The following is a 16105-nucleotide window of genomic DNA, read 5'->3' as shown; positions in this document are numbered from 1 at the left end:
CACTGTTTGGCCACTCCAGAACAATGTGCCTCAATGACCTGCGCTTGGTACATCTGAGAAACTGCCATTGCAAACTCTTTGGAAAAGGGAGAATACTCCCAAACACCATTAGCAGGTGATTGGATGGACTTAACTGTCAATCAAATTCTTACAAAAACCAACACATCAATGATGATAGTGTTTAAGCTACACCTTCCTCCTCCTGTCTGTTTCATTACATCCACACGGGACTAAGCAGGGTTAACCAGACATTTCCTGTCTGTTCGACGCACAAACACACACACAACTCACAAGAATGTGTGTTTTCCTGTATGGGTGTTTGGCTGGTGAATCAAAACACACAGCTGGAGATGGCACATTCCAGTGGAGAGAGATGAGAAACTGAACGAGCTTAAGATGACACGCACACAAAAAATGTTTAGTGCTTTCCCGCAGAAATGTCTCTGTCTGATAAAAATAAAAAACCCCCATGAATAAAGGATTCATTTTCATTGATTTAACTTGAAAAGCTGCATGAGTAATGACCTAGATGCCCCTTGGGTACATCCACAGTTGCTAACAGCTTTAAATGCACTCGGTCAAACGAAGCGGCGGTTGTCCGGCCCCGACACAACTACCGGACTTTACCCTCTCTCTCCCTCTACTATTACCTCTCCTCCTGTTCTGTCTGCTTTATGGCTTTCCAATGTGCATCCTCTTTCTCACTGCACCTCCCCTGAACAGAGTCTCCATCTCCATTGACCCTGGGGCTTTTGGGAACAGGTGTTCACTCCCTGACGTGCACTGATTTATGTGCTTGTGTTGCTGACGCAGCATAAGTATATCTTTGTGTCTACTTCAGGCGCTGGGATGCACAAAGCTGGATTAAACGCTGGTCTTGAATCTACTTCGCTTTTATGAAAATCCCTCTGCACATCCTGACCGTTTCGGAAACAAACCTGCCGCCTCTTTCTTTTTTCCCTGCAGCTGACAGTCAAGAAACGTATGTAGGCCTTTTCTATTTCTTGCTGCACTGCAACATTTATGAAGGAAGGCTTTTATCTACGTTCTATATTTGATGCCATATGATCACGGCTGCGGTGTTCTTCCAATAGACAGTTAGCTTTTTACATGACGAACATCTGATCAATCATCCGAAAATATATTGAAACAAACCATTGGCTCAATTTTATCCCGCAGAGACCCCGATTCCTGAACAAGGCTGCACTGTTTGGTCCAGTCCAATGTCGGGGGAGGTGTCACACAGGTCGTTTTAGTTTGGAGCAAACCAAATTTGAGACTGCACGAGGAAGGTGCGAAGGGGCTCTCAGTCTACTGTGCTATCACTGCACAGGTTGCGTTAACCTGATGAAACCAGATTATAATTGGTAAAAACGTACCAAGACATACTGACCTGGAATTGATCTGACCCTTCAGATAATGATGAATGAGATGCTTAGAACAGTGAAGGGCTGGGGGAAAATAAAACCTCAGAGGAATGTGGGATACATCGAGCAATTACTGCAACATTTCTGTAAAATGTGTTTCTAATGGCTTAGTTAACATCAACAAGGACTGCAGTTTCTCTCCGGGCTGTGTTAGTGTTTCAATTTTCATGACTGTTTGTTGGCACTGATTCTAGAAAGTGCCTGTCTGCGAGGCATTGATTAACCAGCCGGGGAAAAGGAGGGAATAACAGAGATTCTTACTTGATATTAAAAAGAAAACAAATTTTTTTTTTACTTAGAGTTGAGTTTAAAGTTACACAGTCCTTCATTAAATCCATAGCTGAGGTTCAAACTCAATAAGAGCCCATCTTTGACTGTGAAATCGGATAAAATCCAACGGCACGTAGAATAATTTAATTGTTTGTGGGGCGGGTTGCAAAAATAGTTTGAGAGGAGCCGGCAGATGGTGAGCGCTGTGTAGGACGGGATGTACTGAGCGTCAGAATCACAGCTGACTATCTGGCACTCACACTGTGCCACGTATTTGTCTTTGAGGGTTCATGTGCACATTAAAACCTCACTATGATTGTTGAAAACATTATAAAGGTATTATGCAGCCAGGGTAAAGTGGTGGATTAAGTCAGGTTGAGGTTTAAAGTACGGTTACTTTGGGTTTGGGGAGGTGTTGAATGTTGGGAACACAACAGCAACACAGGTTTTAAAAACCTGTGTTGCAAAAGAAATAGGATCGCATCAGGTAATCAGCCATTACAATCACCAGGGATCCTGTGCGTGTGTGTGTGTGTGTGTGTGTGTGTGTGTGTGTGTGTGTGTGTGTGTGTGTGTGTGTGTGTGTGTGTGTGTGTGTGTGTGTGTGATAAATATTTCAGCATCTTCACTGTGAAACGACACCACTGGAGTTTACAGTGAGTGCTCACCACATGAGGGAAAGTAATGAATGACCTGCAGGTCAGTTTATTGTAAGGTGTGTGTGTGTGTGTGTGTGTGTGTGTGTGTGTGTGTGTGTGTGTGTGTGTGTGTGTGTGTATGTGTGTGTGTGTGTGTATGTGTGTGTGTGTGTATGTGTGTGTGTGTGTGTGTGTGTGTGTGTGTGTGTGTGTGTGTGTGTGTGTGTGTGTGTGTGTGTGTGTGTCCATGTCTGATGCTGCTATAAAATGTAACTGGTTGATTTTAAGATTACGAGGCAATCTCAGCCACCCTAAACTATTCACAAACACACACACACAAACACACACACACACACACAAACACAAACACACACACTGGGAAAGGTTATCTGAGCCATGCTAGGAATGTGATGTTTGTGTGATGTTGTGTGTGTGTGTGTGTGTGTGTGTGTGTGTGTGTGTGTGTGTGTGTGTGTGTGTGTGTGTTAATATGGCTATGAATGTTTGTAATTGTGTGTTCTTGCTGTACCCGGCCCACTCTAATTGTATTCCTTCTGGATCCCTAGAATTAGTCAGACCCCAAAAAAGCCAATAATTACTACTTCACCTCCATGATACCCACCCTGTGGCAGAGAGAAATGTTCCCATCAGCCCCAGGGGCCGTTAGCAAGCTCTTATGTCAGATTTAGTTACGTTCTACTGCTTTTAACTTCCTCAGGTGAAACGGGATACGTTTCATCATTTAACAGCCAATGAGAAAAGGCGGGAAAGTCCTTAAATATTATATAGTAGCACTAATCCAAATCTATGAACACAAACTCACACTAACACTGAGAAGCAGGATGAAACAGGATGCAAACAGGTTAACACACACACATTTTCATACACACACACACACACACACACACACACACACAGGAAATTAAATAAACACATACACACACACACACACACACACACACACACACACACACACACACACACACACACACACACACACCTCTCAGATCAATAAACATTGCACAAGTTGCAGTTATGTAAACGGGAGGATAAAAAAGAGGACTGCTGGCCTTGTTGCCCATAGCAACAGTGTTTTGGAGGCTGATCCACATAGCAGTAAGATCTGCTGCAAAGCATGCTGGGATACAACAATGCTTTGAACCTCAGATTGTACATTTTTTTAGCACAGTTTAATACTTAATATTACAAGTATGTGTGGCTATAACTTGATTATTTTTCACTGATATGTGACATGGCTGGTGCAGTTTAGAAATGGAGAATAAATAATGGAAGACTTTGGCTGACAGCCTCACACTGACATTGAATGCATCACAATTCCAGTCTATTTGTCACTGTAATGATAAATAAAGTGTAAAGAATAGTTATTAAGATGTGTTGCTCCAACAGGAAGTTTCAAACAAATCAGTGACATGTCACGCGGCAATTAATTTACCTATTCCGAGCCGTCCGTCCCAAGAGAAAAGGGTGTGAAAGGCTGTGTATACGCGGGTGTACGCATATTCGCAGCACACTGTACTATGACATAATGCAGACACGGATCAATGCAGGCGCTGCTATACGGCCTACTTTACCCTCTGTGGGTGCATTACTCCCACAGCCTACAGCCTAGATATGAATGTGGGTCAATACACACACCAATTGTTACATATGAAGGGCAGTGGAAGTAAATCCAGGTCAAACAGGAAGTGGAAAAGAAGCCAGAATGGAGGCTTTGCTGCAGAATTGGATGATTGGTGGGTGATTTAACTATAGTTATCTGTTGCTGATTCAAACAGAGACCATATGACGCTAAGAATATAGAATGATCGACAACTGCCATGCACACTTATTCTGTATTTCATTTATTTAGATCCTATATTGACATCTTTAACATTGTTAGTGGTTAAAAAACCATTTTAGAAAACAACAACTCATCTCACAGATTCTATGATGGTGCATTTGTGTTCTGTTGGATATGCCATACCCTGGAGATGGCTACAAATACATAGTGTTGCTTCATTAACAAGCAGAATGTGCAATACCATTTAAAATGCATGAAGATTTATCAGGAGGGTAATTCCAACAAGCAGAAAGTGATACTTGAAATGATTGTTGACCGAGCTGGACAAAATGCACTTCCAAGAGCAAGAGAAATATATAAAGTCCTATCAGGAAACCTTTTTAGCACATGATAGAGATGCATGTAAATATGCTGGTTTGAATGTGTGAAAGGCAAATGTCATTGTATTTACAAAATCCATGTGATTAAGTAGAGTCTGGCGTTGACACCATGAGTCTGGGGTGATTTAAAAGAGCTCAGTGATGAAAGATGATTATGCATACTTCTTTGGTGTGTCTGCAGTGCAATTACATAATTTGAAGGCTTTTTGTAGCTGCTTGGTTTCCTAGCAGATGGTGTAATGACATTCCTTCATAGACGTTTTGGTGTTAATTGATTGCACAGAAATCACACCAGTAATGCAGGAATCTTCTTCTCTCTCTTTGAATTAGATTTTAAATTGGCACTCAAGAATAGCTGATAATACATGAGGTAAACAAACCAAAATATTGGCACCCAATAAAGCGAAATACTGTAAGAGATGTTATGTTGACAATTTGAGAGGCGCGAACATAACAAGACCAGCTGTAGTCAACCTTGTCAAACCGAAGCTTTCAAATTGATAAAGCTATACAATTTCCAAAAACTGTCTGAATTATTATTCAGCCGCCTGTTCCTCTGTGTTGACATTTCCTCACACCACTTAGTGGCCCGGACGAAATGAAGCGTCCAATATTGGACCGGCAGGGTTTTATCAATACAAATAAATGTGTCGCAATTTACCTGAAAATGGTGAATTCCGTCGTTTGAAGCCGACTCTCCGGAGCAGCCAGGCCCGGATGCCCTCCTCCGCTTTATCCGCCCACTGTAGGAGCACGGTTCAGTCTGAGGTCGGTTTCAGCTCCACACGCTCTGATAACATATAAATATCCTCCGACAGACACCTGATAATGTATGGGGTGTGAGGAAGGAGAGCTGGAGACCGAACCCCCAAAATGTCGTTTGTGTGGCGGGGAGAGGAGTTCACAGAGGCTGGAGGAGGATCCTCGGTCGACACGGGAGGGGAATGCAAGCAACCATCAAGCTCCACACAGCGGGGCTTCCGGTTTACTTTCAAAATAAAACCATTATTATATCACAACTAAGAGATGCAAATTAAATGATTGGTTTTATTATATTCTGGAGCTAATGAATGTCAGTTAACTAAACCCCTACTAATTCAGTACAAATACCATTATATTTTTTTTAAAGTAGTAGTTCTACATATATTATCGTGGTATGACATAATATGTGTAATACTAAAACAAGAATCAACCAGCATCCGCTCTTATAAGCAAACTGTAGTTAGCTTGACAAAGCTGAGGGACGCAGTAGGGAAATGCAGATAAACGAAACAATGGTATCTTTATTTAAATAGCTTCCCTTTCTGCGGTTTCTTGTAAGTCATATCTTTGCAACATTGTACATTTTCAGCGGTCTGACAATAAATATTGTAGACGTTTTTCCTTTTTACCAGTCAGCCTTCAATGAAATATTGGACATTCCAGTATTTATTTAATAGAAAATAACCATACTATAAACACTTCATTCATCTTTGAGAAGGACATTCGTTGTATAAGAATAGAATAAAAAGGTTAAAAATGTCTTTCGTTTTTACATGTTATACTTAAGATGAAGCAACATTTGCTCAAACGATTCATTTTGAAAACAAGTTGATTTTTATTAGATACCATTGTACATGTAAGCAGTGGGTCAAAAGAAAATATATTCTAAGATGAAAAAAAGGTTGTGAATATTTCATTTCTCCTTACCTAATTCAAATGATATTAGCCAATCTGGAAAACACACACAACCGGTTTATATTGGGCATATAATGGACTGATAACTAATAACAACTAACATTGAGTACAATTGTGTTTGTGGGGTGCCATCTGCTGGAAAACAACGGCAGTGATTACAATTACTTCAATAACATCGTCCTCTAAATGCAAATATTACATATTAATATTGGTGTGTCAAGGGTCAGCTATAAATAAATAAATAAACACATATTTGACTGTTATTCCTCCTAGTATCCCATATACCATGGGATTATTCTCAGAGGTGGGAGGAATACTCAGATCTTGTACTTAAACTAAAGCCGAGGACGAGTAAAAGTCCTGCATCCAAAATAAAAGTTAAAAAGTATTAACAACAAAAGATACTTAAAGTACTAATTACGCAGAGGCCAATTCCACAATGATATATGTTTTAAAAATAGTTATTGATGCATTAAAGTGTTATCAAAGCTAAAGGTGCAGCTCATTTTAATCACTTTGTTTACTGCAGGGTAGTGTATGTTATCTACAGGTGTAACTAAAGTGTTATTTAAGTGTTGATTATATTTCACATTATTAATCAAAATCTGTAAAAGTAACTAAAGGTATTAAATAAATGAGTCAAAGTATAAAGTAGCATAAAATGGAAATACAACCAAAAAAAGTACCATAACATTTTTATTTAAATACACTACTTTAGTAAATGTTACTTCCCACCTCTGATTATTCCATTGTTTCCATTAATTCTTATTTATAGAGCAGTAAAAAAAAAAGCCTACTAACCACGCCTAATCCGGAGTGGGAGGTGGTACCAATGTTTTCAGTCTGCCCTTTGCCGGGTCACCCACTTCCTCCGTGCCGTATCGCTGTGTACCGGATTACACCGGGATACAACCTGACCGAAACATGTCTCGGGCTGCGGAGAGACTCAGACTGCTGATCAACCATCTCGAACCACCACCTGCCGCCATCGTATCCTTGTCCTTCTCAGTGTTGGATAAACGGGGGCTGCGCAGAGCGTTGTTGTTCGGGCTGCTATTTAGGGATAGACTGGGGACCGAGTACCACTATAGGCCTCTCTGCAGCTAACTGTCATTGTTAATGAAAAAGTCTGTAGCGTTTATATCAAAGGCACAGTAACAGCGACATCGTTATTTAGTGAAAAAGAGGGGCGGCAGTGGCTTAGTCTGTAAGGGTTTGGACTGGGGTCCAAAGGGTCGCCGCTTCACGTCCCGACTGGACCAAAAATGTATATCATCTTTGCGTGTATCCTCCCTGTGTGTAAACACTACAGAGTGGGGAAAGAAAATTCCCTGTAAGGTATTAATAAAGTATATCTTCTTCTTCTTCTTCTTCTTCTTCTTCTTCTAAAAGCAGCTGTTAGCAGTAAGTAGGTTAAAGGTTGAAATGCAATAATGTTTATATATCTGTTTGGTGGAGATAGTAGCTTAGAAGAACTCAACAGGCTAACGTTAGTCTGGTTTTTGGTTTTTACGTTCTACCTTTGCTCAAATAAACACGTTACTGTTGCGGTCTTGTTTCCTTAACTGGTTTGTTCAGAGAGCTGAAACGACGGGTGCTTTGAGCTTGAACTCCAGTTACCCTCAGAGACTCAGGTAGGAGTTGGACCATAAATTGTATGAACTCTGCTACATTTAACTAGGTTGTTTAACCCCTAAACATAAAAAGGACATGTTATGCTCACTTTCAGGTCCACATTTGTATTTTGAGCCTCTACTGTGACATGTTTACACACTTTAATGTTCTAAAAGCTCTTTATTTTTCTCATACTGCCTGTGTTGCAGCACCTCTTTTCCCCCTCTGTCTGAAACCAGAGTCCAGTCTGCTCTGATTGGTTAGCTGGCTGACTCGGTTGTGATTGGTCAACCGCTTACATTAATAAATTATTAATAACTAATTTCCCACTTTTCTACTAACTGTGGGCATTTTAATAGCTGAAGGTGCAGTCACTTCAACAACAAAACAAGCTCTATTTCTAAAATACAGTTCATGTAGTAGCAGCTTTGTGTGACTAAAGAGCTCAAGGTTCAGATCTCTTTACACACACACACAGACGCGCAAACATAGACTAACCTTTCCTCACACATTGATATTGTTGTGTGTTATCTCTCTTTGGTAGATACAGCTGGGATACCGACCTGCTGACCCCAGATCAGCGACTCTCTTATGAGGAAAATGGCTTCGTCCTCATCAAGAATCTGGTGCCTGAGGAGGACATCGACAGGTTCAGGTGACCATCCGAATCTTTTTGAACCTATTATTGAGAACTTTCAACATATGAATTGTATAAAAATATGATGTATATTTGTATTGAAATGACATATTACTTACCTGGTTATCATTGAAAACGTATATATCTACCGATGTGTGTCGCGTGTGCGTTCTTTAGGAGTGCGTTTGAACGGATCTGTCGACAGGAAGTGAAAGTTCCCGGTCTGATGGTGATGAGGGACGTGGCCATCGCTAAGTCAGAGTTTGTTCAGGATCAAAAAGCGGTCTCCAAACTGCAGGATTTCCAGGAAGATGCTGAACTGTTCCGATACTGCTCTTTGCCACAGGTATAAAAACACACATACTGTATATTATTAAAATGTATTCATAACAGTTTTTCTTTAAAAAACAGCTTTAATTGGAAATCATTAAAACCGTTTTGTGCTTTTGCATGTCAGATTCTGAAGTATGTGGAGTGCTTCACTGGACCCAACATCATGGCAATGCACACAATGCTCATCAACAAACCTCCTGATGCAGGTAAGCAGCTATTCAAAATATTAACAATAACCTGGTTTCTGTTAATCTGGAGAATCAGCTCCAGAAATGTCCGTTAAAGGAAGCGTCATCCAATTCTGTCAACATTTCTACTCTGGATTCAGGGAAGAAGACGTCTCGTCACCCGATGCACCAGGATCTGCATTACTTCCCCTTCCGTCCCGCAGACAGGATCGTCTGCGCATGGACGGCCATGGAGAAGGTGGACAGGCAGAACGGCTGCCTGGTAGTGCTGCCAGGAACACACACCGGCACCCTGCGCGAGCACGACTACCCAGAGTGGGAGGTACTCACACCTGAGAACACCTGCTACAGGATTACACACACACATGAGAACCCCTGCTACAGGAATACACACATACATGAGAACACCTGCTATAGATACCTGACCACACACACTTTCCTGTGTTTCCTCAGGGCGGTGTGAATAAAATGTACCATGGCGTGCGTGGCTACGATCCGCAGCATCTCAGGGTGCACCTGGAGATGGAGAAGGGTGACACCGTCTTCTTCCATCCACTGCTGATCCACGGCTCAGGCATGAACCAGACACAGGGCTTCCGCAAGGTACTACACTACCCAAAATCCACCTGTGGCCTATACTAATAATTGGTCATATGCTGCAAATAATGACAAAATGGTATACAATTTAAGTAAATGTTGTGTGAACGTGTGTTTCCAGGCCATCTCCTGCCACTATGCCAGCGCTGACTGTTATTACATCGATGTGAAGGGAACCACCCAGGAAAACATCGAGGAAGAGGTGAAGGACATCGCCAACAGGAAGTACGCCTTGGGCAACGATATAACCTTCCAGGTAAGAAATCTACATTCATACATGTATGAAACGTTCCCTTCTACAAGTGACAACACAACAATACTTGACACAGGTATTTTAGTTATTGTTTTAGGATATTTACATACCAGGTGTAAGTTTTATGCTTATATGTAGCAACAGCATGACTTTCATCTGCCACCTCAAGAGCATCAACATCTCAGATATTAGGGTTAGTAAATAGTCTACTCACATAGCTACATAAATTCTAGGTTTGGGAGGAGTTCAGTAAATCGTCCTCCGTCGCAGACATAAGTGGAATGCTCTCACCAAGTAGCAGGTCATTGTGATCTATATTTACAATTTATCCAATGTGTCTAATAAATCATAAGCAGATCGGATAAAGCTAAGTGTAGGGAGGGGGGGTGGGGGGGGGTTTGAAGATACTCTGTGCAATGTCTCTGGCTGTAGAAAGGTGTAACCCTATGTTAGTAAACTGACTGATGGTCCTTTTTACAAAATGCAGTTGGGTGACATGTCAAAATGTAGATACTCAAAAGGTTGTTTTGTTTAATTAACTGGTCATTTAATCATCCCACAGGACACCTGGGCCTTCAGAGGCCGCCTGGTGCAGGGAGAGAGGACTTCACTGTAAACGTGCCAGGCGTGCACTGCAAGAAACGCCACGTCACGACTTAGCACACATTGGTGATTGTGTGACTGGATAAGAAGCAGCAGTGCACACAAGACGTGATCAGCAAAAGGCTTGCCATGTAGTCCCTCACTTTTAATTTCATTGAGATGACTTTAGATTATTGTATTGAGGCTGCAGAGTATGTGTTTCATTCAAAATTTGGAAATGTGATGTAGAGCATGTTGTTCCCACAGAGGATATAAGGACTGGAAACACTGTCAAAGGCAAAATGAAATATCGGCTGCTACTTGCTCTACGGTATTTCACAGCGCAAAGACGGAGAAACTGGGATTTTAATGGTGATTATGAAAAGTAATCGTACGGTATGATTATGAGGGTAGAGGGGGGTTCAGAGGGAGAATAATAAACGGGATGTTAAAGTAGAAATGTGTAAATATAATTGTGGATTTAACTCTTCTTAATGAACACTAACAGAGGCCTTATAAATGTTCTGGTGTGTTGATTTAGTGAATGTTTGTGACAAATGTTATATTTTAATAACAAATAATAAAAATGATGGCTATATTATTAAGACCTTGTATCATTTCCTTTGCAGGCCGTTGTATTTTGTATTTATTAGTATTACAGAATATAAAAAAAGGATAGAGGGAAAGTGCTAGGGCTGAAGATATGTCACAGTACTGGCAAAAATTACAGTTATGAACCTGAAAATGATCACGATAGGGCCCTTTAAAAAAAGATGCAAGCTATGATATCAACTCACCAAATAAGCAAACACATTTATCCATATCAAAGACATGCCGTGATTGTAAAATCCCACTCAAAGCTAGCAGTTGCTCACACACGGGCTCATTAGCGGCTAAATGTGCCCCAGACTGCAGACCTGTCTCTGCCCAGTTTCCTTCAGAGGAAACTCATATCCAATTTCCCTTCATCACCCACAGACAGAAGACAAATCCACAGAAGCAGATGTACACTTTCATCAAAACTGCTCTCACACAGTTCAATAGCTCGCAGCAGCGTTTAATGTAAAGGTAAAAGCTGAGCTCATTCTCACCTGGGGGGGGGGAAAGAAGGGGGCCAGTACAGCTCCAAACTGTTACCACCTGCTCCAAGGAAAATATTGGTCATTCGTATGGAAAGTAGTAGCATGAGAAAAAGACAACAGCAGGTTTGTTTGTCTCTCTTAGTGTTATATAGAGGGATTATACTATGAACCTTTAATAATATATGCAGTATAATATTACGTAGATTCTCATTTTTTGCTAACATCAGACATGCACCAGAGGGCCACTAACAACCAGGTCGAATCTTTACTTCCTGATTGGCTATCAACCATATTTTTAAGATTTAAAAAAAGGACATTGGACATGATGTCTTTGTCCTCTCTCTTTAAATGGGCTTTACTCAGACTTCCATCTGGTTCTCATTCTCTTTTTACTACACCTTAGCCCATCCCTCCTCCCTGTTTTCTTCCTCTTCTTCTCCCGTGGGCATGTGATAATCAAGCAGCAGCCTTCCTCCCACTCCGGGTCTCTCTGTTCCTCCTCCCACTGTCTCCCACCTTCACTGTTTGCCTCATCTTTCTCTCCTCTCTCACTTCAGTTCTGTCAAGTGTCCTGTGAAGTCCAGTATAGTTCTTGCTTTTTTGTCACAAGATGTCCTGGACCCGAGTCTTCGTGCTCTCCTTGCTCCCTGCCCTCCTCCTCCTCCACCTCTGTGAGTACCTGGGTTGGTGACAACAGGGACAGGATTTTTTATTTTGGATTATTCAATCTCAAGGGAGATAAGCGCGACCTTGAGGATAGTTGCAATCCTTCTTTACCATGGATATTTTTTTTAAGGGTATTTTTGAATTTGCTGCAGATCCATCTTAAACTCCCTATTTATTTGCACATTTCAGCTTAATATTAGCCAGCATTTGTAATTTAGGGGGAATCAGGTGGGGGGAGTTCAGTGGGAATGACTTTGTACAACTTTTGTAAAAGTTCTGAAAGTCAATTTGTACAATGCATTCTGATTTCTAAATCATTTTTTTCATTTTTAAAAAGATTACAAATGAAAAAAATGTGGAGGACAGCTGTGACCTCTCAGTATTCATGGCATTGATAGGAAAATATATATTAATAGGATTTATGAGGTTTGCATGATCCACTTTATCATTGGGAAAAAGAAAAAATGTCATTGAGTTTAGATTCATCCGACAGACATGTAAAAATACTGTGCACATTCAAAGATTTTAAAGACTGTACATTTCAAAATCTGAGAATGCACAAACACAATTAGATGCGATTTTGCCTTGACTTAATTACAATTAAGTGTATAGTGCTTAAGTTTAAAGGCATTAAATCGTAATTTTCTTCTTCTCCTTAGTTTCTGGTGCGGTGGAAAGTAAAGCAGTCAAGGACCACTCAAAACCACGCAATCACAAAGGTGACACATGTTTTTGATCCGTTTCACAGACTTCCTTCCTGCCTTACCTTCACCTTGTGACCTCTGACTTTTAGGTGCAGCACGGCAGGTGTTCCTGCCCGAGTCGGACGCATCCAGCTTCATCAAACGCCGCAGTCGCCGCTCAACCCGATACTACGAAATCCAAGGTAAGTTATCTTTTTAACATATCTACTCCCAAAACTGTTATCTGCCAGGAAGGAAAACGTTGTGCTGTCTGACACCTTACTGGCAGTAAGCCAAAAGGATCACGGGTAAAGAGGTTGGTCTGAATATGTTTATTTATAATTTGAAATGTATTTATATATTTTGGTATGTGTGGTTGATGTGGTTACACACAATTATATGGCATGTTTGGCTTACCATACTGAAGCTAGTGTGTGTGTGTGTGTGTGTGTGTGTGTGTGTGTGTGTGTGTGTGTGTGTGTGTGTGTGTGTGTGTGTGTGTGTGTGTGTGTGTGTGTGTGTGTGTGTGTGTGTGTGTGTGTGTGTGTGTGTCTGTGTGTGTGTGTCTGTGTGTGTGTGTGTCTATGTCAGTGTTGGTTTAATGTGTTGGTATTTGGACGCTGAGGATGATATGGTTTGAGGTTAGCAAGCTAAAGTTGAAGAGATGTATAGAAAGAGTATCATACAGTAATATAGAGTGGTCTGAACAGTATAACACACACACACACACACACACACACACACACACACACACACACACACACACACACACACGCTCGCACACATTGACAGCTAGAGGCTGCAGAAGGAGTCACAGGGCAGTATGGAGCGAGCTCTCCCTTGCTCAGTTTCTTGATACAATAAGCTCATTCTTCCACTGCCAGCATCAATAGGATACACCACCATATTCCAAACCAAATGAATAAACACACAGAAGAGATCAAATGTTCCAAGAGAGGAACTAACTTTAATACTCTTTCACCAAAATAACATTTCAAACAATCACTCTTTAGCTCTCAGATAAAGCCTGCAGATCTCTTCAGTCTGTGCTTGTTATTTCATCTCGCAGCAGGCTTCCAGAGACATTTTTGGCTCAGTTCTTCTTTCTTTCCCTTCTCCTCTCCACAGTCGAGCAGAGGGTAAAGATTGCAGCAAGTGAGCAGAGAAGGGAGTACAACGAGGAGCAAAGGGATGAGTACGAGCACTACGTGAAGGAGGAGCGTGATGGTGAGACCTGGACACACAGCTACTATCCGATTAATGCTTTCCTCTTTATTATGAGGGGGCATACATGATGCTTGAATGACAAACAAAAGCAGAAATTAATTTCAATTTCTGGAAATAATGGAGAAAAAACCTTCATTTCAGCTCTTCCCCAGAGGACTAAAAATACAAACAATTAACATAACCATCAATTGATACATTTAATTGATGTAGTCCAGAATCACAAATGACATCTTTGTCTCAGAAGCGTTAGAGTCTGTCAGCCTACGACACCCTTTATCTTTAGATCTTTGCAGCGCACAAGGAAAAAGTCCCCGAAACCAACAATCAACCAGGGAAAATTAAAAAAACCACAGGGAGAGCGACAGAGGACGGTGTTCCATCACTGGAGAAACATGAAGCATGGACTTCATGTCAGTAAACACCAGATTGACGTGCCAGTCGCCACAGGAGGGCTCCCAAAATGGCACATGAAGGGAATTGAGTGTATGGACCCCGGAGACACCAAAGTGTCAATTTGTGGTCCATCCTAAGCTGACAGTGATCCTGCGGTCTGCTGTGATATAGTTGCGGCGACAGCTTCTAAACTTAGACCCGCTAACCAGAGATGTGTTTGTTCTGAAATACAGTGTTTTGGGTAAAAGAGATGTCATAAGAAAAAAATAGAACCATGGAACACTTATTGCTCATATTACATAAAGCATAAACGTAACAAAAATAAATCTCAATATCAGTACAAGGTGAAAATTCCTTATTGATTATTGACGTGTTCAATGCACTAATTGTGTGCTAGTGTTTGAGCATAAAACCCTCTAAAATATGCAGTTCTGGCAACTTATTTTGTTCCTTTCTGCAAAGGGAGAAAGGAGAAGGATGTTCTTCTAGGGCGCAAAATAGAAGAGGCCCCATAATGCAGCCTTGAGGAACTCTACAATATGTACCTGTAGAAACAACGTGTCCTTTAAGAATGATTCAAAGTTGGCTATTATCTATTGATGCTTTATAATAACATTTCGCCACACATTCTTGAATGGTTGAGGAGTGATAACCTATTAGAAAGCCTACTCTCTGAATCTCAGGTAGCAGGCAGTGAGTTCAGCTGAGATTTTTTTACCATACAGATCGGCCTGCTGTGGCTGAAGATACCGATGAGGGCGCCGAGAGTGAACAAATCAGTAAAGTTGTCTGCTTGAAAACCCAAACAAATAGTTCACAGATGTTACAAAGCTCCTGAGAGTAGAACTGCAAAGTCTGCTGATAATTCTCACTATGAACAAACCCTGTGAGATATACAAACATTGATATTGAGACACGTCTACTTTTGTATCCACAGAGCAAAATGAGAGATCGAGGGAGACCAATGAGCAGTATCGAGAGTATCACTACGACGGCTTATCTCCTCAGTACTACTGGTTCCACTGAGAGCGCTCATACTGCCTTCACCTGTACCACAGTGTACTCCCGTCCTTTGTACCAGAGTATACTGCTAATACTGTCTTCACCTGTACCATAGTATACTGCTGTGGCCTGTAACAGAGTATACTGCTAATACTGTCATCGCCTGTACCTCAGTATACTACTAATATTGCCATCAACTGTACCAGAGTATACTGCTAGTATTGCCTGTACCGCAATCACATTTCCAAGTGTACACTGTTAACACTGCCATAATCTGTACCAAATTATACTGTAGTATTTAGTAGTATCTTATTTTTAACCTAAATTGTTCAATATGTATCTCGATGAAAACTGTTCCATCTATTTAAGTACAGTTTTTGTATTAAAGGCCACACTTTATCTATTAAATGTAGTCTTTCTGTTGTTTTTTGAGGGTTTTTTTTACATTTAAGCCCTGTCTTTATTTTAGTCGGTTGAAGTAGCTGGGATACAACCTCTTATACCTCGTAAAGATGAGTTTCCTGATTCCTGGCTACTGATGTGTTTTTACTTAGCTTAGCACTGTCTGGTATGTGGAGTATTCAAAGGGAAGGAGGCGATGTGGAGTAAAGGAAAAGATGAGGTGAGCTGCAGAAATCATCAGGCTGAAATGAAT

At 41.0% G+C, this 16105-nt stretch overlaps 3 protein-coding genes across 4 annotated transcripts in view; 2 read left to right on the top strand and 1 right to left on the bottom strand.

Moving 5' to 3' along the window:
• cdk17 (cyclin dependent kinase 17) overlaps positions 1–5462 on the bottom strand; it is a 22684-nt gene extending 17222 nt beyond the window's left edge. For both annotated transcript variants that reach the window (XM_063905373.1, XM_063905372.1), the window contains exon 1: positions 5178–5462. The gene's annotated coding sequence lies outside the window, so the exon portion shown is untranslated. The remainder of the gene's footprint in view (positions 1–5177) is intronic.
• Positions 5463–6964: 1502 nt separating this feature from the next.
• phyh (phytanoyl-CoA 2-hydroxylase) lies at positions 6965–11002 on the top strand. Its single transcript, XM_063906002.1, has 9 exons — positions 6965–7183; positions 7772–7827; positions 8352–8462; positions 8622–8790; positions 8902–8983; positions 9106–9287; positions 9419–9568; positions 9684–9818; positions 10378–11002. Exons 1-9 carry the CDS (start codon positions 7118–7120, stop codon positions 10429–10431), a joined length of 1005 nt encoding a protein of 334 aa, XP_063762072.1. The 5' UTR covers positions 6965–7117; the 3' UTR covers positions 10432–11002.
• Positions 11003–11947: 945 nt separating this feature from the next.
• Positions 11948–15858, top strand: ucmaa (upper zone of growth plate and cartilage matrix associated a). The gene is made up of 5 exons (XM_063905798.1): positions 11948–12150; positions 12805–12864; positions 12939–13031; positions 13957–14055; positions 15386–15858. Exons 1-5 carry the CDS (start codon positions 12090–12092, stop codon positions 15472–15474), a joined length of 402 nt encoding a protein of 133 aa, XP_063761868.1. The 5' UTR covers positions 11948–12089; the 3' UTR covers positions 15475–15858.
• Positions 15859–16105: the final 247 nt, after the last annotated feature.

The sequence above is a fragment of the Eleginops maclovinus genome, chromosome 17, assembly GCF_036324505.1.
Source record: "Eleginops maclovinus isolate JMC-PN-2008 ecotype Puerto Natales chromosome 17, JC_Emac_rtc_rv5, whole genome shotgun sequence".
NCBI classification, from domain to species: Eukaryota; Metazoa; Chordata; class Actinopteri; order Perciformes; family Eleginopidae; genus Eleginops; species Eleginops maclovinus.
The sequence above is the reverse complement of the archived record's forward strand: the minus strand, read 5'-3'. Positions and strand labels throughout refer to the sequence as shown.

Bases quoted from the DNA above. Each gene is read 5' to 3' on its own strand.
- phyh (XM_063906002.1), top strand. From the start codon at position 7,118: ATGTCTCGGGCTGCGGAGAGACTCAGACTGCTGATCAACCATCTCGAA. The intron at 7,184-7,771 runs GTATCCTTGTCC...TGGTTTGTTCAG, and splicing joins AACCACCACCTGCCGCCATC to AGAGCTGAAACGACGGGTGC. The intron at 9,819-10,377 runs GTAAGAAATCTA...ATCATCCCACAG, and splicing joins GCAACGATATAACCTTCCAG to GACACCTGGGCCTTCAGAGG.
- ucmaa (XM_063905798.1), top strand. From the start codon at position 12,090: ATGTCCTGGACCCGAGTCTTCGTGCTCTCCTTGCTCCCTGCCCTCCTC. The intron at 13,032-13,956 runs GTAAGTTATCTT...TCCTCTCCACAG, and splicing joins CCGATACTACGAAATCCAAG to TCGAGCAGAGGGTAAAGATT. The intron at 14,056-15,385 runs GTGAGACCTGGA...TTGTATCCACAG, and splicing joins CGTGAAGGAGGAGCGTGATG to AGCAAAATGAGAGATCGAGG.